This window comes from Perna viridis, chromosome 8 (genome assembly GCF_037379345.1).
Source record: "Perna viridis isolate PV_CMFRI_1.1 ecotype Kerala chromosome 8, ASM3737934v1, whole genome shotgun sequence".
Lineage (NCBI taxonomy): Eukaryota > Metazoa > Mollusca > Bivalvia > Mytilida > Mytilidae > Perna > Perna viridis.
The window spans coordinates 6,842,155-6,865,439 of NC_142452.1; the positions used below are offsets into that span (position 1 = coordinate 6,842,155).

The 23,285-nt window shown below is 31.8% G+C and overlaps 1 protein-coding gene across 3 annotated transcripts; it reads right to left on the reverse strand.

The window, feature by feature from the left end:
* Positions 1-2,054: 2,054 nt before the first annotated feature.
* Positions 2,055-22,589, reverse strand: LOC148609130 (choline/ethanolaminephosphotransferase 1-like). 3 transcript variants are annotated; one of them, XM_088596342.1, is made up of 8 exons: positions 22,236-22,589; positions 17,446-17,593; positions 12,257-12,398; positions 11,707-11,791; positions 10,960-11,091; positions 10,263-10,421; positions 8,401-8,526; positions 2,055-8,124 (listed from the first exon to the last, which is right to left on the reverse strand). In XM_088596342.1, the coding sequence occupies exons 1-8, from the start codon at positions 22,455-22,457 to the stop codon at positions 7,987-7,989; spliced, it is 1,152 nt and encodes a 383-aa protein (XP_088452468.1). In that variant the 5' UTR covers positions 22,458-22,589; the 3' UTR covers positions 2,055-7,986. The 3 variants fall into 3 exon arrangements, with proteins under 3 accessions (XP_088452468.1, XP_088452470.1, XP_088452469.1); XM_088596344.1 differs by lacking the exon at positions 22,236-22,589 and adding an exon at positions 19,559-19,577; XM_088596343.1 differs by lacking the exon at positions 22,236-22,589 and adding an exon at positions 18,974-19,512.
* Between the last annotated feature and the right edge of the window lie 696 nt (positions 22,590-23,285).

Consider the following 23,285-nt stretch of genomic DNA (forward strand, 5'->3'; position numbering starts at 1 on the left):
AGAGAATATATACTAAATCTGCATATATTTAGGTGAAAGTGATGGCAGCGTACATGATAGAACAGGCCCGAATTTCCTAGCATGGTTCAGACAGGACAAACACTGCCTCCAATAAACAGAATAAGCTACAAAACTTTTTGTGGTAGTGGTTATAGTTATTTATATACATTATACACAAATTGTTCTTGTGTTATAACAGTCAACATTCAGGTTTTGTAATCTTTGTTCATATGTGGGAAATGTTATATTTAGGACGTGGTTTGTACAGTCTTTTTGCTGTTGCGATATTTCTTTTCTCAGTTCTAAAAGGAAAATACTGACGGAACATTCTTAGGGTGCTTTCTAATTAATAAAGTACATTTTATATTATTACAGTTCCCATACTAAACACCATCTCTGTGAACTGATGTCTAATTTATTTTGTATGCAACTTCAAAATGTAATGTTTTGTAGATACAAAAATACCATATTTATACATTGGAAATTTCGATATGTTGTACACGTGTTTCAAGGAGTAACCTCTTATCAGCAGCATTAAAATCAAATATGTAGGAAGATCATAATCAAAGTATCAGTTGTATATAAGGAGTACTCAAAATCAAAACTATCGAAAGAGGTAGCCAAATCCATCACCGAGAGGTTCTACCGTATGCAATGCAGGCGTATATGATCAGAACCCATGTCTCAATTCTTTTTGCCAGAGTGAAGTTAAAATATCATGTTTTTTTATGAATGTTTCATTATACTTTTGTGGACAATCTATAAATTACAATAGTTCAAAATAAAATATTGCTATCTTTTCCTCTATGGAGTTGTTCTCAAGGTATAAAACTATGATGCTCTAATAAAGTGTACCTGCAAAAACCTGTAATCACTATAAAAATATAATTACTTCCTGATCAATATACAATTACCATGTTGGGGGTACTCTGAATATTCAGAACTAGTAGGTAGAGATGCAATCAAACAATCCATGTACATGTAATATCAGCACAAACATACATTGGATTTACATGTCATCAATGAAGTTGTTCTACTTCCAAAGTAAACAACCCAATTTACTGCTCAGTATACAGTAAAGCTCATTTAAAACCAAATAACTCGGGCAATAACTGATTTGGAGTAGAACCAGATTTGACTAGAGAGGGACTTTATAGCTGATCTGATCCGAAGGAAAGAATATCGTTTAGCTAGATCCTTTAATCTCAGTTTCCGCTATATAGATGACGTGTTATCTTTAAACAATCCTAATTTCGGGGATTTGATACATCGCATTTACCCAAAAGAACTTGAGATAAAGCATACTACAGATACTGTGAAGTCAGCCTCATATCTTGACCTACACTTAGAAATCGATGGTAAAGGAAAACTATTGACCAAACTTTACGACAAACGTGATGACTTTTCATCCAAAATTGTCAACTTTCCTTTCATTTGTGGCAACATCCCTTAAGCACCTGCGTATGGAGTGTTCATATTACAACTCATACGTTATGCCAGAGTTTGCCGAGACTACGCACACTTTTTGTATCGCGCTAGAATTCTCACAAATAGGCTTCTGGAGCAGAGTTATGTTGCTACAAGATTGAAGTCATCACTACATGGGTTTTATGGTCGTCATCATGAACTTGTGGATCGTTACGGAGTATCCATCTGCGCCATGAAAACTGATTTGTTCAATGTATCATAGTTTTCCTTTCCTCTACCCTGGACTTGATTTTTATGAGCAACTCGGCGGGTGTTTCTAGAAAAGCAGAAGATGCTTACCCTACCAGTGCACCTGGTCCATGCTCCCATTTTTTAGTGGAGTCCGAGTTGCTCATTTACTTTTGTTACTTTGTATGTATTATTTTATTTACTTCATGTTCGTTGTTGTGTATGTCTGTTTTCCATGTCTGGTCTTCGTCTCTGGATTACATTTTTTTGATTACCGCTATAACCTTGGTTCCCTTGATTACTCTCTCTCCATTTAGGCAGGTGTTTCAGTTTATAAAGGTTTAAGATATGAAGGAACTCATATTATTTATAAGGTTTATATAAAGACTAAAACAACATTCATCAGTATATATTTAATTTGAATCACAGATACAATTTATACATTTCAATTTCTTAAAATACAGAATCATCCATATCACATGTAAAAATGACAAAATCAAAGCAAAATAACCTTTCATAAATATACCTACTAACTCATAAAGCCTCACAAGCAGAAAAAAAAACAATGGCAATGTTACAGTACTCATAAACCACTTATTGGAATAGTAATTATGGTGTTGCCCAAATAAGATGTCTCATCTTGAATTGTATATACTCCTAAAATATCAAAAAGGTCAAAAGCAATCTACTGGATACCTAAACACATCAAGGTGTTCACATAACTGGGTATTAAAGCAGAGGGTATCCAATCATATCACAAAATTCAACTTATTTGACTTATTACTCCGTGGATGTGTAAACTGTTTGGACAAATATTGGAAACCATTGCAAATACAGCAATAATGAGATCAAAATAGCACAGTGATCAGTTGGTAAAAATACGGCAAAATTGAAATAAAATACCTTCACTTAAAAATGCAGAAAATAAAACTTTTCTTGTTTAAAATGGTTTTAGCAAATAGTCAATTACACTGGGGTTATATGGCAGTATATGGACCAATATGGCGTCATGAGAATGAAAGGGACTGTAGCATAAACTTATCAGTCCATATACTGCCGTTTGACCTAAAGTACATATAGAATTACAGCAGTTTTAAAGTTGAGACAATAAATAAAGTGACCTCAACAGGGCAAGATGTGATGTTCTGTCGAGACGTTCAAAACTAACGTTATTCTGTTCATAGATGATGTTATGTAACGTCATTGGATATAGTTTATATTTTTTAGTATTACGACAGTAGCTTGAAATAAGAAATTATAGGCAGAAAAAAACAATGGAAAATTTGTTAAGTTGCCAATAAAATGAGCTATTTGCTTTTATCTTACTTTTAAATAAAAAGATGACCTTCCCAGATGGCATGTTTATGTTTATGTAAAGGCCAAAACAATCCAAAACAGGGCTGTCAATATAATTAAATATTACGTCCAACATAGTATAAAAAGAGCAATATAGCATTCTGTGTTCTGTATATTTTTCATGCATACATAGGAAATAAAATCTTAAAAGTATAATATATCTACATAGAAGGAGGAGACTTTCCACTATCAAAGGCAAAAAAACTGCATTGATCTTAGAATTAAACACATTATTTCAAAGTATAAAACTGCAATGCTTACACTGCACCAGTTCTGTAAATATAATGATTTTTGTGCTGTACTTCATGTACCACTGCTATTAACCAGTTGGTAATTAGTAATCCAAGGTCACCATGATGTAATATTTTCTCTAGCTACACATTAAATAAAAAGCTATAATTTATTCCAGATGAAAATGTCAGGGTAAAATAAGAAATTAATTGCAGTAACTTATGTTAGCATGTAAGACTTGTTCATACTACCTAAGCACAATTTTTTCTCGAAAGTACAAAAATCAAAATTGCATTCAGGTCTAGAAACAAATAAGCAATAATACATGCACAAAGTAGTTTCCAAATTACCATTAAATGAAACCAATTAAAACATCAGTAAGATAAGAATTTGAGCTGAACTTAACACATATGAAAAAAATGTTCTCTGGAAGTAGACTACATTCAGACAGATTGTGATAAAATATTTAACACAACACGCAAAAAATTCAGCATACTTGTGAACATGAAAGGTTAACTTTTCATGAGAATTTTGATTTCGGTTTGAGCCAATAAATGATGCAAAAAATTTAAACTATAAATACAGAAGAATCTTAACAATGTTAGACTTAAAACCCAATAAATGAAACTGATGTGTATTCAAATCTTGTCAGAAATATAACTCAATCAATAATTTACACTTGTATTCTGTTCTGTTGATTACAGAACATTGAGTTTCAATATTTACATTTAAAATTCTAATATTCTAAAGAAATTGATTGAGAAACAATGTAATGAAAATAAAACATCTAGGACATACATGTATATCGGTACACCTGTCAAAACTACATGCTGGTATCAAACTACATGTATTTCATTGCTTAGTAGTAACAGTAAATTGCACAAGAAATACAATGATCTGGAATATCTATGTTAAATAGTAAATTCAATCAGCACAGACAGGTTTATGGTTATAATAATATCAACTGAAAGCTTGCATTGAATCTGGCATAAAAACCTGAGCAAAATATGAGGCAAGCATGAGACTAACACAGACATTTTCTGATTATGTGTATTACTGGATATTTAAATAGTGTAGCAACTATACATTGTAATTATTTATGCTTTGTAGATATTATGATAGTGCTATCTAAATAGTGTGGTATTATAACAAAGAATGGCTGAAGGCAAACGTTAATAATTAAAATTAGTCTAGATTATGCATAACAATCTTTGGTTTGAGAATTATGATAAAAATATAAGCTCCATGAAGAGATATTTTAGACTGTCTGACTCTAGAGCAATGCCAATTTCAAGATTTAAGATTCAATGTCTTATAAGATCAAGACTAGGTTTTAAAAAATATATCTCAAACTGAGACTTTTTTCTCTAATCTTGATTTCAAGCATTTTAATTGGGTGAATTTTGAATGGAAGATTTAAGTCAGGGAAGCAAAAAACAATCATTAGAAATGCAAAAATAATATAAAATCACAGAGCCTGATTAAATTAAGTATGTTGAATAGTCATATTGGTTTTTACCGAAGCTTGTTTTTAAAACAATCATCTAATTCAAAGTAATTTATCCACAGAACTTTAAAACCACTGAGACTAAAAAGAGTTGTATATATTAACTGGTATATTGCACACACACACACACACACACACACACATATATGTTAACTAAAATTGGGATGAAAAGAAGCTATGTATAGAATTAACAACACAATAAAACAACAACCAAAATGTTTAACTGAAATTTAACATCTCTCGATACTGAAATACTGGTTATGTTAAATTTAAAAAAAAAACCGATACAGTTACTGACTTCAATTCTTTGTTAGTATGATATTGCACAATGTATCAACAGAAAACATCAGATTTTGATCTATATTTTTTACTATGTGTAATGAGACAGATAAGCAGAAAAAGCACTTTTAATAACACAAAGCACTCAAGTAAAAATAAAACTAACACTTCTATGATGGATTTATTTTCATGCAGATTTTATAATCCAAATGGAGTTCACTTCAATAGGAAAATCAGACTAGTAAACAAACATACAAGTGACTCAGACTGATAACAAATTCCTCAAAACAAGGAACACAGAATTGCCATCATTTATTGGTGAATATTTTTGACTTTCATGTTTACATGTAGCTGTAATGTTGACCAATTGCAAATTAGTATGAAAATTGAATGTTAACCAGAAATTGGTTACATTAGCGTCTAAACAAATTGTTTATTTATCTAGAATATAAGATTTATCACTTTTTACCCTGAAATATTTTTTTAATAAATGTATCAAATTTTTAGATATACATGTTTTTCAATTACACAAACTTTCTGACTAGACATATACTATATTGAACTAACTAATGTGTGTGATTAAAAGCAAACTAAAATTTATGTAAGCTTTATCATGACGAACATGATGGAGGTAGTGCACACTACTTATACAGACAGACAGAAAACAACTTGTTGATTTTCATGCAAAGTATTAAGTACAAGGGTCTGTATGAATTTTGGATGCAACTAATGGCCTGGACACCACAACTGAACTTAAAAAATAAGTAAGTTGGAGAATGTTTTAAGACATTAAGTTTCATGATTTCAGGAACATTAAAGAATATTCTCAGCCTTGAGTTTTTTTTTCAAACTTTGTTGTTCCATCCCCTGGTTGTACCATTAAATATTTTATTTTGTTTTGTCTGAATTCTAAAAAAGATTCAGTCTTGAACATAAATTGAAAAATACTGTTAGAATTGAAGTCTTTGTTTTTACCTCATATTTACAAATATACTTAGTGAACAGTACTGTTACAATTTTAACACATCAACCTATTTTCCTGTATTTATAATATAATAAAACAAAATGGTTATGGATTTAGCTGAGATAAAAGCAGACAGGTCTAAGGAGATATTAGTCAATAGGACTGTAAATTTATATAAGGTGAAAAGAGGTTTTCAAAGTCAAAACTGAAATGCTGTACCAAAAACAATGTCGAATTTTTTTCTGTGTAATTCTTACATGTGATGTATATATGGCAATATTTCATACGATTGGTTGAGAAGGCTTCTGGTAGTAGTTCTTGAAGTTGATTTTTTTTTGTTAAACAATGGTTAAGTAACAGCTTTAACAGCCATTATAATCAGGATGGTGGCATTATTCCCTTACCAACAGGACGACACTCACAAATGAAATGGATAGACTGAGAGGTTACATGTCATGAAATTAAATTCCTTATCTTCAATATTTAAAAGTCATTAATACCTTTATAAAAGATTACTGGAGTAAACACCATGCCAAGACACAAACAAACATAACATCAAGTTGCATGCATTGTCATGGTAGATATACCCCAATCGTATATCACCCAAAATTGCTTACAACATCTACCCCATCTTTATAAAGCAACACACCAAATTTGAAATAAATTCATCCACTGGCAGCTAAGTTTTTTGTGATGAAACTTTTCTCTGTCATTCAATATAGAAAAAAATGCAGACAAAACAGGAAGTTGATATCAGACAGCAACTAAAATCCTTACAATGTATGCCCAACATCATAAAGCCATACACTCAATTTGAAATCAATACATCCACAAGGAGCTGAGGTTATTGCTACAAAATTCTGATGAAGGACAAGATGATTCCAATATACCACCCAACAGTTGTGTTTGGATACAACATATCATTAGTTTGTGAGTGAATTTGTTCAGTAAATATACTTATAAATTTCTTTAAAATGGCATTTTTATTACAGAAAGTTAAATGTGTAGTATCATGTTCTAATGAATTTAAAAACTGAATATCGATGTGAACTTACAAAAATACAACTCTTAGCACACACTAAATAATCAATATGAATGTTCAACCATTGAAAATTGAGTGTTTATCAAAGATAAAACAGTGAGTCTATAAAAGCCAGAGTAGGATTGTAATCCTTACTTTGTAAAGCAGTAATAATATAAACCATGTGCTATCTTTGTATTGATAACGGAGTAAAAAAATATACATCTTGAAAGTAATATAATAAAAGCCAATACAACGAACATATAACATTAACAACATAGTAACAACTTTAAGATAAGTCTGGAATTCTTTCAACATATCTTTCCGGGAAGAAAATTATTTTCTGGCTATAAATATGTTTCATTCTGTAAGTTTACACCTTCATATATTATCCTTGGATTAGCAAAAGTAAGTACACTACTGAATATAAGGGTATTTTCGTTTCTATACATGTACCATAGTCTAGATGGTTTTAAAAGCTCATTATAGCTTGTGTTGTAATGTTTTACATGTACTGACTTCAAATAAACTTTTTGCACTTTGAACTTTTAATCTTAAAATAGACCATTGAAAATTAAATTTAAATCAATTTGCAAGAAAATTATAACAATCAAGATATTTACAAAAAAAAATTGAAGTCTACACTGTTTGTTGGGGTTTAAGGGCAAAATTTCATCTAGTACTAGAAGTTGAAATTTGGCTCAAATTCTTTAAAGAAATCTTAAAATTTGTCAAGAAACAAATTCTGTTACAAGAACATGAAAGTTCTAAATTAACTAGTCCAAAACATTCATAACTACTGTACTTCTTAGGTATGTGGTAAGAAAATCCAGACTTATTCAACTTAAAAATATTTAAATATCTTTTACATTACTAAATCAAAGCATTATGAACCTTCTCCAAAAATGAATGATTATTTCACAAAGTATTACCAGGCTAACAATATAATACTGAGCATAGAAGGGGTACCCTTCATGATGACTTTCCATTCTTTGATAAAATTTTAGACCCTGGTTTTGATGTAATGTCAAAACAATAAATTCCAAGGAAATCACAAATCTGTTGACACACTGCTTGAGAGTATCTGATTAAATCCTGTGACACATAAATCTGAAAACAAGAAAAACAAATCACCAGTTTATGTAGAATCTAACACTACAATCTAATTATTTAACTTATACAACCTTAACAAATAGCTATCTTTCCTGCAGAAATATAATTATTCACTACTAGCAAAATAATTCTTTATATCTTCAACAACAACTCAAATAATATAAAAAAAAACATTATTAATTTAATAATTTGAAACACCTAAAAAAAAAGAGAACCAAAATAACTCATAAATTTAATAAAATAATTTTTAATCACCAATAAATAAATACTTACAAACATAAACCATAAAACCAAGTACTCATTTAAAATGCAATTGAAATACTGGTTAAGAAAAAGCATAGCAGGCCCAAGAAATGATGAATCAAATAAATCCATCTCACTCTTCGTCATTTGAGCAACCTAAAAACAAAATCATAATGAAAATAACAAGTCAATAACAGACCACTGAGATTCTGTAGTATATTCTTCTTGCCTTTTCTTGCCTTTTTTGATAATATCAATTATAGTCTTACCTGGATCCAACTAGAAATACTGTGATAAAGCTCAGAAAGAGAATACCTATCCCTTGCCTTAAATGGACTAAAATGTAAAATGCTTGTTGTGTTATCTCCTTTTCGCATCAAGCAACAGTTATTATATTTGTTTATGTATATCTACATATGATACCCAACCTTCCTATAAAATTTCATTGAAATCCCTTGAGTGGTTTAGCAGGAGTTGCTCTTACAAGTTTTAATTGGATTATTTCTAATTGGAGTCCTCCAACTGTGATGATATTCCTTCTTGCACATCTACATATAACACACAAACTTCCTATGAAATATCATCAAAATCCCTTGAGTTGTTAAGGAGTATTTGAAATTGGTGATGCCGTCTATATATTTCTGGTCATTACCGTATACAGAAACCATGTTTCTGATCATAGGTCAAATACAAAATTAGTGAGTGTTCTTTTCCCTAGGGTCTTTTAGCAATATGTGCCCTGAACAGTTGGGGACAAGAGTAGACACAGCATCAGTTTTTTTAACAAACTTACAATTTATAATGGACAAATCAAATTGTTTGGACAAAATAAATAGCACAAAATCTGAAAACTAATTAAATTTCAAAATCTGACCAAAAAAAAAAAAATAGATTTTTTGGGGTGTGGCAACTTACACTCCTTATAACTCAAAAACCTTAAAAGATATCTTAAATTTGAAAAAATAGTTTTTTCAGAAAAATTCAATAAAAAATGTGATGGTCATTTTTTACAGAAATATTATACACAAAGCAAGAAAAACTCAATACTCGCCCAATAAGTTTATTATAGCTTTGAATAGGCTTATTAGTAAGGGACATAGTTATGATATTGTTGTCAAATCATTAAAGGTAGCATTTTTTGGTATTAATATTGATTCACCCATAGGGTCATGACATAGAAATTAAAACACTATATCTGAAAGCAATTTTCAGCATGCCATGGGTTGTGTCCTTATGATGTACCACTTCATGGGAAGAATTGAGATTGATATTACATACAATGAGAATGTAACTTTTTGTAGGTTTACACTGGTCTGGAGCTGGCATGTCAGTCAACTGCTAGTTGTCCTTTGTTTGTACATTTGTGTAATGTATATTCAGTTTCTTTATTTCCATTATAACAAGGGACTCAGAACTTTTTTAACTGATTTTTAGGTGTGTTTAATTATGTAATATTCTTTCCAAAGTAGCCAGATTTGAAAGGGGGAGGGTTGTGATCACAACAAAGTTCTTTAACCCCACCACATTTTTTGTGCCTGTTCCAAGTCAGGAATTTCTGGCCTCTGCATGTCTTGTTTCATTTGCACTTTCAGTTATTTTTATGTTTTTGGAGTCTACAGGAGCAACTATTTCCCTGTACACATGTACAATGTAGTTTTGGGGAGAGCTGCAGCCTGCCTAGTGATATGAGGGTTTCCTCTGTTTTAACTGAAGACCAATAGGTAGCCTGACAATTTGCATGCCTGTGGGGTTGTTGTCTTTTTTACAAACTCACCATATCCATTCTCATTATATGTAACTAAATGTTTTTATCAAGCAATAGTTTCCAGGCCTTTTGTTTACTGGAGTCTTTTTTCATCAAATATAAGTGTCTGTTGTTGATTAATACTTACCACTAATCTATTAGTGACTTTAGCACCCACTAGCCCAAAACAGATGAGGAAAAAACATGGATGGTTATCATATACTCCTGATGGTGATTTCTGAGCTATTATTACACCTAAGGCTAAAACTAGTACTATTGGTAACACTGGAAATATTGTACTAGTCCCCTGTAATACAAATAATGATTTTCTTTCATTTAGGAATGAAATATTTCTACACTCAAGGAAGAAAAATTTGAATAATCAATGTAAGCATTTAGAAGCATATAAAATTTCCATTTTAAAGACAAAGGTAGATATTTTTCTCCAAGACTTGGCTTAAACACAGTTAGTTCTTCTATGAAAATTGTAAAAACTTGAAGAGAATCAAATGACAGGAACTTGCTAGCTGAAATTTCATCACGACTCATTGGTAAAAAAAATGCCTAACCACTCATAGTAAATTGGAAAAATTGCACGTGTACAATACTTCTAGCTGATAGTTTTTTTTTATATAAATGGATACAATTAAACAGATACCTTACCATATGAATCTATTTCTCCACTTTAGTTTAAATCAACAAGAAGTGAAGCCTTTAAAATACCTTGTGACTCTTATGGTTACCTTTAATTCATTTCATTGTCTAGAGACATTTCTGAATTACTTATCATGCTTGTTTGAATTTTACACTATCACAGAAACTTGACCTACATACATAAAACTTACTGCAATAGTGGATTTGTTTTTGCCAGATCCACCCTGCATTATCACAGAAAAATTTGTTCCAAATTGATACACTTGAGGAAACAAACTAAACAGCATAGCACCTTTTCTAAATGACATTCCTATTATAGGAAACTGAAAGTAGAAATAAAAGCAAAATTAATTGCAAACAAGGAAATAAGTCAATACATATATAATAATGAAGTCTTCCTTTATTATTTTATGTTAGGACCATCGAATGGCAAGTCTTCATAGTATCTACATGTATAATGATTTAAATGTATATTGTCAATGACCATGATTACTGATTTCATGATAAAGGACCATACCTCCATTTCACATATACACAACCAACAAACTCTAAAAGCTGTGGTAAAATTATAGAAGAGCCAAACAAGTGATGTGTACCCAATCAGAAAAGATAAGTATATCAATATAATCTATATGGCCTTCTGAGTCTGGTTATCACAGGGGTTTTTACATTTAAATTTTGACAATTTTTTCAAAGAACTTTAATCATAAAGTGGGCATTTGCTAATGTTTGAGAGGGCTGTTATATGTTATTGATAGGGATCAATCGTTAGCAAGCTGTTACATGCCACTGAGCCAAAGACTGCATATTCTTTTTATCTGGCTGATATTTTCCAGTATCAAGTAAATATCCATTCTGATGACAAAATGTGTCAACCAAATGAAATATATGATTGGCAAGGACAATATTGTATGTAATATAAGCATCATATTACTTACTGTTATATCCCAAAATGAGGATCCAAACAAAAAATCTATTAAATATACACCAATAATCATTAATTGTGTTTCTGTAACATCAAATCTGAAAACAAAATTAAAACATGGCATTATCTCTACACATGTAATATATCTAACCATAACCAAATGTACACGTAAAATAAGCCTACATTGATACACGTCTGTCGAGGTATATGTTACAGTAGATTAGTGTTTGGTCTATTTGGAAATCAACATGGTACTAAAGTATGTGGACCGGTGACACACAGGAAGATGGTCTCATCAAATCATGGTTTTTGAGACTGCATAAACATCAATTAAAATGGAATTCAGGAAACACATGGATCTAGGCTTCTCTGCAATCCACAAGAAGTTAGGCTTGTAAATATTCTCTGCCACAACAAAATCTAGCCAGACAAATGAACAAATATTATGTTCCTTTAGCTAACTATCCTTAGGTATCATGACATGAGAATTCTAGACCCCCAGGCCCTTATAATGGAAAACTTATGATTCATCTTCACTTTTAAAATTTTATGATCAATTATACCTTCCAAATCTAAGAGTTCCTGTGACGTAAGTTTGCCAGTGGGCCATATAAAATAAATATGTTGCAGCAAAAACTTCATACATCATCCAATCAGGATCTCTACCCATGTTCATTGCTACTGTTGTCCCAAGGCCAACAAATACTGCAAAGATATAAAGATATAAATTAAGTAATCGACTGATAGAAAGTTATACAATAAAATTCTATATACATGCTTTCAAAGGCACTCATTTGGGTAAACTAGAAACTGTATGAGAAGGCTCACAAAAGCAATACCACTACTTCCACCTAGACTCAATATGTAATCCAGAAAGTTGGATTATCTCCCCTACAAAGTATCTGACTCAACCAAACTAGTTTCATTCTCAGTTTAATTAAAATGCATTGAACAGTTTATGAGTTATGCTTACAAGAAACATGGACAAAAGAACAGACAGACAGACAATAATGCCATTATTATAACGGTGGCTCCTACATTGTTGGGTTTGAATACATGTGATATGGATGGGGTAGATTATCATTTTAAAATACTTGCATGTAGTGAAACATTTAAAAGGTGCAATAACTGGTCAGGATTTTTGGGGGTATCAACAATGTCTGTGTATTTTCTGATTTATTTCCAACTTGCTGGTCTTTAGATTTTGAAGGGAATATTACATGTGCAGTAGTTAATGGTATTTTGTGAGGAAATCATATTTTTGCTTCAAAAAACCACTAAATCAGTGCCCACACACACACAATAGTACTTCATTACTACAGTAAAACCTGTCAAGGCCAAACCCTGATAACAACAGAAGCCTGTGTCAACCAGACATCTTATTAAGTTCAATCAATACCAGTTTCGTTATGTTTTAAATCTCTCTATCAACCAAACACCTGTGTTACCAAACAAAACTTTTTGTCCAAAAGGGTTTCAGTGTAGTTTTCACATAAAATTGGTTTTCTGTCACTATAACATTATTTGATACAGATACTGAAGCACATTTGAATTTTTTCTACTCCTCTTCCTCTATATAATTTGTCAATCTCATCAAGTAAATAATGTCACTAATTAGCATATACAGGTATTGGATAAGTAGCAATACCAAGGTTCAAATGAAAGGAAATCTGCTGTACAGGAACACCAAAATGATAAAAGAAAAAATTGGACAATACATAAAAACTGAAAACAGATGCAGAAAAACAGACAGCACAAATCCCACTGAAAACAAGAATGAAATACGGTGCAATTCGAAGTTGCAGCTTTTTGTAAAATAAATACTATCAGCTCATTGAAGGATAAGTTGGGGGAAAAGGAAGAATATGACAAATGAAGATTATTGGTCAAATTAGAAATGGTCACTCCATCCATTTGGGTCAATCAGATTATGTGACAACATTAAATTTTTGGAATGGCTACCTAAATCCACTGGCAACATGTATCTGAACCGGACGCATTTTGTGTACGCCACTCAACCTTATCAAGAAAGTTGGTGTATTGGTCCCAATTTCTAGTTAAGTGCATGAGTTGAGAGACAAAAACTCCATACACTGTAGCAGCTGGAAGGTCGGTCATAGGGAAGGAAAGTTGACAATGAGGAAATCAAAGAAGTAGTGTTAGTGGTAAGAATAGGTAGTACAAGCATTTCTATAGATCTTTTGTCGATTGTGAGAAGTCAAGAAAAACGGTGTCCTGAATTCCAAACTCTATTAGTAGATGAAATGAAGACAATCACCCAATTTTAGGATTCTTTAGCAACAAACATCATCTACATGAGTATATTATGTACACAATAGATGCTGAAATCAAAGGATAGTGTTTCCTTTTCCTTGGAGGAGGAGGTTGTGAGAGAAGTCTCATAGGAATATGGTGGACAAGTACCAGTAATTACCTCCATAATAAATCTATAATTTAAACTTCTTTGCAAGGATATCTATTTTCACATCAGTCTACATTATCAACCTTACAAGATAAAATTAGTTTCCATTAACAGCCAAAGGTACGATAATGAAATATAGTATAGTATACATAATAGTCTATAATGTCTTCTAAATGGTGTTTGAGTTAGTCTTCCTAATTCTAATTTATATATTCTCCCCCAATATGTTTTATCTCCCATTTTTACAGAAAAGCTTGGTTTTATCTATTGTCATTGTGACTAATATTTTAAGGAAATGAATAATTTACATGTACAACTCCACATATATGTGTATTAGTATTTATTGTAAAAATTGAAGGAAATGAGTTACTGCTTTTAAGTACATTAAGCATGAAAAACATCAAAACCACAAGTTCAAACAACCTTTCAAAGGACAGTTAATATTACTGTCAATTGCTTAATTTCTTAAATACTGCTTACATGTTAATTGATGAGGGATTTACTCCTCTTTGTGAACTTCATGTAAACTTAAAATGAAATTATAAATAACGTACAAATGTAAAACATGAAAATAAATTGGTATACACCATTTATCAAACTTGGAAATTACTTTTACATCTACAATAACATCTCCATTTTATTCACTAAACATGCAACAACTATCGGTTTCCACTTTCGCCTTTTTTTTTTATTTCTAGTAAAAAGTGCAAAACTAAATATCATACTAAATCATGTTGCCATGTACGTGTTCTTTCACACATGTACTGGCCAAAATGTGTTTCCAAGAAAATTCTACAGGAATGTCCATTGCACACCATCCATGGCTATATATAGGTTCAGCATAAGCATCGTTCGGGTAATATTGAGTTGAACAGTACATCAATTGTACTTCGAAGCCAGTACATTATACTTCTAAGTCAGAACATTATACTTCAAAGACAGAACAACATACTTCAAAGTCAGTACTTACATGTAAAACTTAGAAGTCGGTACATTATACTTCAAAGTCAATAGATACATGTAAAACTTAGAAGTCAGTACATTATACTTCAAAGTCAATAGATACACGTAAAACTTAGAAGTCGGTACATTATACTTCAAAGTCAATAGATACATGTAAAACTTAGAAGTCGGTACATTATACTTCAAAGTCAATAGATACACGTAAAACTTAGAAGTCAGTACATTATACTTCAAAGTCAGTTCACTATACTTAAGTATTGTACATTTTACTTCAATGTTTCACATCTGGTATTCATTATATACATGTACATGTACATACATTGTTGAAAAATACTAATAATTTCTAATCACAGATGAGAATTTGATAAAAACTCAGTGTGTTGATGTATATATATGTTCCGCACACACTATTTTAAACAAATAGTACCTCTAAATTCCATTGGCTTATCATTAAAAAGAAGCTCAATGATACATGTACATGTAAACACATGGGCATATATATGTACATGTATGTATTAAAGATATAAAAGGCTTTTATCATTTACTGAATGTATGTACATGTATAAAAATAAATTACCAAATACATTATACTGTATGTACAATGAAGTTTTTCCCCTACAGCTAAATCAGGTCTATAAACTACAGTGATTTATATAGAAATTGATAATGAAAATATTTATGTGAACATATGTTGCTGAACTTAAATATTGATTACTTGCTGATTCATCACATTTTATTTCATGTACATTTTTGTATATCAAACACTCTGTGATAGTAAAAAATGGTTTTAAAAGGTATTCAACTGAAATTGCAAAAGCATTTTTTTAAATACATGAAAAAATATTTTTTATCATAAAATGAATCACATCCATATTAAAATCTAGATACTGAAACATTGCACTAAATTGTTAAACTTATCTGTTTGATATGTTTGTATGAATGAAATAGTAACCATAGTTACGGTACTGTATTAAGATGAAGCCAAGAAACAATGGCAGACTCAGTGTACAGAAAGATGAAAGTAAAGAGGAATGATATGGGTTCCACAAATATGAATACAATGCTTCAAAGAGTGCAGCTACATGTACTTATGCCTTCAGAGGTCAAACCCAGAACACATGGGGCAATTATGGACACAAATTTCAAGCTTGATACAGCTCTGAATTTTGATTGTGATGAAAAGTTTGGCATGTTCAATAATATTTTACTCAGAATGGAAGCAGTAAATTGACTTAGATACTTGCAATAGACTTTTATATGAAAGACAACAGACGGACAGACAAAGTGCTCTTTATAGATCCCTGCTAACAACAATCAAAAGCCTAGATCAAAAGAAATTAATAGTTCTCAATCATGTCATAGCATTTGGCGAAGATATTTTTAAATTTAATCCAAAAACACGAAATTGTCCTATTTGTATGACCCTATACATGCAACTCAAAAATATAATATCCAAAAAATTTAAAAAATCACAAAGGAACTTACGTTAATAGAAATAAACTATTCAACAAAGTTTCAGGACACTGCCTATAGCATTTTAAGGTTATTTCACAAAAATTTTATATCCCCCCCTCCCCCCACCCACCCCAACCATTTTTCATGAATATCCATATCTCATAAATGAAAAATTTGAAATTTATAAAGATTGAAAGGACGCTGTCATCAATTGAAAGAAATAATGCACTAAAGTTTCATGAAAATAAGTGCAACAACTATTAAGTTGTAGTCCAAAAACTGGAAAAAATCCCACTTCTTTATAAATAAAGTCTCATACATGTAACTCCAAATCTTGAAATCACAAATCTTCAAAATTTGACAGGGAGATTTCATAAATATAAAGAAACAATTCAATAAAGTTTCATTTAAATTGTTGCACAGGTTTTTGAGTTAGAGTCGGAAAACAGAATTTTTTTTAACATGTTAAGTACCATTACTCATAAATGAAAAAAAATAATGAATTAAAATTGAAAAGGAGCACACATTAATCAAAATTAATCAAAAGAAACAACCAAAGTGTCACAAAAATTGTTGGCAGCAGTTTTTAGTCATTGTGCGAAGTGTGAACGAAGGATGGACAGACACTGATATACCATAATATGCCCTGTCTTAAATGACTGGTGTATAAAAACAAACTTGGAGTATGTTTAAGAAGTACAGTGCAAGGTAAATGTCTTTTGTTCAAGTAGAAGTACCCATCACATACGCATCATACAAAATTTTGATTGTCATTTACCTGTGAATATGCCAAAAGGTTTTCCGTATTTACTACAGAAATACAGGGCTGTCAAAGTTCAAAGGTACAACGTATATGCACCTTTATGTGTGTACTTCTTGCTTTCTTTTTCCCATCAAAATCAAAATACATACCTGTAGATACTGAGTCACAGCCATGATCAAACAATTCTCCAAGTGGTGTATTGGTACCTGTTCTCCTTGCCTGCTTACCATCAATAGCATCTAATGATTGGTATAAAAACAGACCAACTGCACACAGTAAGTATACAATTCTAGGAGCCTACAATACAAAAAGTATACTAAATAAAATTTTATATCAATAGAAATTATTCTAATTAATTCAAACATTTTTCTCTGCACAAGCTTGTGATTTTGTAGAAAATTAACAAACATCCTTCAATACATGACGGCATTGTTAACTTGTGTCCACTGGCATAAGGGGTGAACACTAAAAAGATATTTTTGGTAGATATGGATGCTTGTATTTGCATTAATGATTATAGCATACATGTACAATGTTCATGTACCAACACATCTTTTCATGTACATCAATATATCTGTACCAGTACAAGTTCTCCAGTGTCACCACTACACTAGTTAATACTTTCAAAGTGGTACATTTTTGTATCAATTCAATGTGGATCTTGAAAAATATAAAAGATCCTCTGGAAGCTCTCAATGCTAGATTATTAGTATGTAGTACTTGGCAGAGATTCTTCATACTTTCTCAGTGTTGTTCTAAATATATTGAAGAAAATGTTGTCAAAATGCAAGTTTTTTATCGACAACATAAAATTGTCCAGTGTGGTGGTTCTATGGGAACAAATTGTGCTCCTCTCCTTGCTAACCTGTTCTTGATATCATAGTTCATTTACCCTTCTGGTCCATGCTTAGAGTTTTCAGTGGAGTCTGGATGCTCATTTACTTTTGTTTCTATATGCAGGTTTTATTGTTGTCCTTTGTTGTGTGAGTCCATTTTCCTTGGATTATGTTCTTTTTTATTACTGTTCGAATCCTGGTTTTCTTGATTGCCCTATACTCCAAATTGAAGGTTTTAAGGAACCGTTTGCATACATTTTGTACATGTACATTCTTATTGATTTGAAAAAAGTTAACGATATTTACATGTACATCATGTTTAGACTTTGCTGACAGACAAAAATGCATATAGTAACAGGAAGCAGCTAAACAAATGTTAATTTGTTAGTTTTTTTTAGGTATCAGCTACACTGTTGTTCATACATGTAGATGAATATATGTACCTGGACCATCTTGTAAACCATGAAATAATGAGTGTTATCTTTAAAAAAAAAAAAAGAAAGTGGGTACAATAAAATTTGTCTAACTTATCTCTCTTCATTAAAAAATAATGACACATGAGACAAGATTTTAATTTTTTTATACAGTATTTCAATCACCATTTGGCCAATAAGGGAATAAGATTACGATCAGGTGACTTGCGTTACAAAGGTATAGATGCAATTAATTTGGCTAACATCCTCCATCACAAAAAACGTTACCAACAAAATTCTCCCATATTTCAGAGACAAATCCATACCAATTATTTCATATTCCTATACTTCACCCTTTGCATCCAAAATTTTCAATTATAAAAGGCTATTGCAGAACCTCGAGATTGAGAACTTCAAGGCTAAACTACCTGACTGTTCTTGCAAAAACTCTCCATTCAAATATGGTCCTTCTGGTCACATCGTTATGGGAGATTTAACCATCATCGAAAACAAATCTCTGCATAATATCCTTTCTAAAGGTCCGAAGTACCGTGAACCATGCTCCATAAATTGGAAATATAACTTTAAAGTTCTTATGGATGCCGTCGAGGACTATGCAAGAAAATGAATAAAACGAGAACAAGAAGACATTGATTCTCTATCAGAGTGGTTAAAGGCTATGGGGTCTTTATTTTTGAAACAAATGAAAGTTTTAAATAGTTCAATCAGTTCCAAGGCTACATCAGTTTTCAAAGACCCCGATGTAGCAAAAACACTGTCTAATATACATGACAAATATGTTGTCGTACTAGCAGACAAAGCCCAAAACAACACTGTTTTTGTCTGCAAAACATTTTACATCCAATGTTTATTATCAAAGGCAGACGTAGAAAAAAATAGCAGTGATAAGACCTATACTGCTACCACACTCTCCAAAGAAGAGATTGTGGTAAACCATAAATCTGTGCTACCCTCTTTTGATCTCTCTACCAAGGACGATGATTGTGATTTACCATCTATATACTGGATTCCTAAACTCCACAAGAATCCATACAAACAACGTTTCATAGCTGGATCTGCAAAATGTACCACCAAACCTCTTTCAAAACTTTTAACTTCTATACTCACAACTGTCAAAGAGGGTCTGCAGTCCTACCACAACACTTGTTACTCCCTTAGTGGTATTAATTCAATGTGGAACCTGAAAAATTTGAAAGATCTTTTGGAGACAATCAGTTCAAGACTATTATCTGAATATATAAGCATTAAAACCTATGACTTTTCAACACAGTATACTTCTATTCCCCATACTCAGTTACATTGTAAAATCCCAACTTAAAAACATTACACATCGTTGTTCAAAAAAGATGGTACACCTAGATATAAATATATAGTTCTTGGTAGAGATTCCTCATACATGTACTTCGTAAGAAATAATTCTAAATCATCTTCCAAATATACAGAGGAAAATGTTTACAAAATGCTGGAATTTTTAATCGACAACATATTTGTCCAGTGTGGTGGACGTGTTTTCAACAAACGGTCGACATTCCAATGGGAACAAATTGTGCTCGTTTACTTGCTGACCTATTCCTTCACTCTTATGAGGCTGACTTTATAGCTGGTCTGATCCAAAATAAAGAATGTCGTTTGGCTAGATCCTTTAATCTCAGTTTCCGCTATATAGATTACGTATTATCTTTAAACAATCCTAATTTCAGGGATTTGATACATCACATCTACCCAAAAGAACTTGAGATAAAGGATACTACAGACACTGTGAAGTCAGCCTCATATCTTGACCTACACTTAGAAATTGATGGTAAAGGAAAACTATTGACCAAACTTTACGACAAACGTGATGACTTTTCATTCAACTTTCCTTTCATCTGTGGCAACATCCCTTCAGCACCTGCATATGGAGTGTTCATATCACAACTCATATGTTATGCCAAAGCTTGCTGAAACTACACAGACTTTTTGTATCACGCTAAAACTCTAACAAATAGGTTTTTGGAACAGGGTTATGTTGCTACAAGATTGAAGTCATCACTACAGAAGTTTTATGGTCGTCATCATGAACTCGTGGATTGTTATGGTGTATCCATCAGCACCCATTAATTTATTCAATGGGTCATAGTTTTCCTTTCCTCGTTTGTCTACCCCAGACTTGACTTTTTATGAGCAACTCGACAGGTTTTTCTATAAAAGCAGAGGACGTATACCCTACCGGTGCACCTGGTCCATGCTCCCAGTTTTAGTGGAGTCCTATTTGTATGACCCCATACATGCAACTCAAAAATATAATATCCAAAAAATTTTAAATATCACAAAGGAGCTTATGCTAATAGAAATAAACTATTCAACAAAGTTTCAGGACACTGCCTATAGCATTTTAAGGTTAATTCACAAAAATTAAAAATCCCCCCCACCACAACCGGACCATTATTCATGAATAAAGTCTAATATCTCATAAATAAAAAGTTGTTCATATGTTTTGTTACTTTGTACGTATGATTTTAGTTACTTTAAGTTCTTTGTTGTGTATGCCTGTTTTCCATCTCTGGTCTTTGTCCCTGGATTACATTCTTTTGATTACTCTTTCAATAAAAGAGAGCCTTTATGGTCAAAAGTATACCAACTGTGTCAGAAACAAAGCATAACATAAAGATACAGTTTTTCATTGATGATAACATATTACAAAATGTTTTGCATGCTTACACAAAATGTAACCCTTTCTCTTGAAGCCACAGTCACGTGATGAGACTTACACACACTATATGCACTAGGCATGGCCTATAAAAGAGAGCACTGTGAAATTTACCATACTTGAATTTTATTTTACCCCCCACGAGCAGCTCCAGCAATATCCTTTTTTTAAGTTTATATTTTGTACATTTCCAGAACAATACTGTATATCCATTCTCCATGGAAGGTGGTATTAATATTTTACAGATAACCTTCGACGTAAACAAATGCACAATCCAAGATTTTAGACACAACAAGAAGATAATGAATGCCTTTCGTGTCTTAAAAAAGCTATGCTTTGATTTGGATAATACGATCTAAGATAAATTTTTTTCTGAGGTAGGATAGGTTCTTAAAAAGACAGAGGAACAGAACAACAGAGACAGATACATACGTACATTTCCTGAACTACTTAAATAATATTCATTTCTTTTAATTAGAAAAAAATTAATAGAAAAGACCTCAAGATTTCCAGAAAATATTAACTTACATAGTGTTTTTACTGAGACATGATCTTCAATCATACATGTTTTTTTTTGTTCGGCTAAAGAAAATGTTAAATTTTCTCCATAAAGGCAGTCAATTTTTATAGCTTCCGGGACATGGCATTCTTCATTGAAGCCAGAATTATTTTACTGATAAAATTATGAATATTTGGAATACATTGTATCTTTTGTCAGCTCCCACAGATGAAATTATCCTAAATTAAATTTTGCACAAATTGTAAATATATTGTATATATGACAGGAAATCCATTTTATTTAAAAGGGAACCTATTCAAGGCTTAGTTTGCACTTAAAGCAAATGACTTCCTCATATTAACTGTAGACCTAACATCACTTTGTGATGCTCCCTATCGGCTATTTTTAAAAAGTAAACATTTCTACTATTTACTAGTATTATGACATACATGTAGCAATATCAAATTGTCGAACTACTTACATCTGACTTCCCGTCAGGACTGAAAAGGAATAAAAGTGTGGAAGTGACTATATTCAAAATCAATCCGACTATTGTCAACGTGTTTGGGGCCCATGTTTTTGGTATTTGCTCTACAAGCCACCTCCAATAAACTTGCATGTATGGTTCCACTAAAGACGTTCCACTCGCACTATACTTATGTTCCTTCAATTTTTTCAGTTGTGTTTGACTAAGTGTTTCCATTGTTGCTTTGTACAAAGAGAACACTGTATCAAGTTTATGTTAAATTGCGACTTTTCAGATCCAAAACACGGTTCAAAGTACTATCAGTAAACAAAACAGTTCACTTCCTGTAAGTCATGCGCATTCACATACGTCATTCTTCGAACGTTTTACTATTTTATATTAAATGACTCACTTAGTTTTTTCATAGAACTTTATTTTTGCAAATGCATTAGCTGTCTATTTAAGCAGTATGTATAGGTATTCCTATAAGGGAAAAACATCCTACTGTAGAGCAAACCTCAAATGCCTTTCACCCCATAGCATATTATACAAATAATAATTTATCATACTTTATAAACATACTCATGTACACAATTGCATATTCTTTTTTTTTTTTTTTATCAAATACGGTTGTTACTGAATCGCATATACATGTTTGTATGGTTATTGTGTCCTTATAATTATTATAGCCAGGGGCGTAGCTAGGCCTGTTTTAGTTGTACGCAAATTTCGGGGTCTTGGGGGAGGGGTCGCTCAAGGCCCCCAGTGAGTCCGGCAAGGCAAAGCCCTGAGGGAAACCCCTGAATTTTAATGATTTTGGAGCCAGTTTTTCAGAGCCTATACTACGGTCATGGTATGCATATGTGATAAATAACCTTTATTTCATCTTTAAAATGTGTGTTCTTATTTTTGTAACTTTTTCCGAAAGTACGCAACTGCGTATTTGCGTATAGGCTAAAAATATATGCATTGCCTTGCTCAGAAAGCTTAGAGGCTAAAAACCATTAATTCCACTTCCCATAGGCTTTTATGCTAATTTCACAATATTCAATGGATTCTCTGGAC

Bases quoted from the DNA above. Each gene is read 5' to 3' on its own strand.
- LOC148609130 (XM_088596342.1), bottom strand. From the start codon at position 22,457: ATGGAAACACTTAGTCAAACACAACTGAAAAAATTGAAGGAACATAAG. The intron at 11,792-12,256 runs GTATAATTGATC...TTTTGTTTTCAG, and splicing joins GGAACTCTTAGATTTGGAAG to ATTTGATGTTACAGAAACAC. The intron at 8,527-10,262 runs GTAAGTATTAAT...TTTTGTTTTTAG, and splicing joins AAGTCACTAATAGATTAGTG to GTTGCTCAAATGACGAAGAG.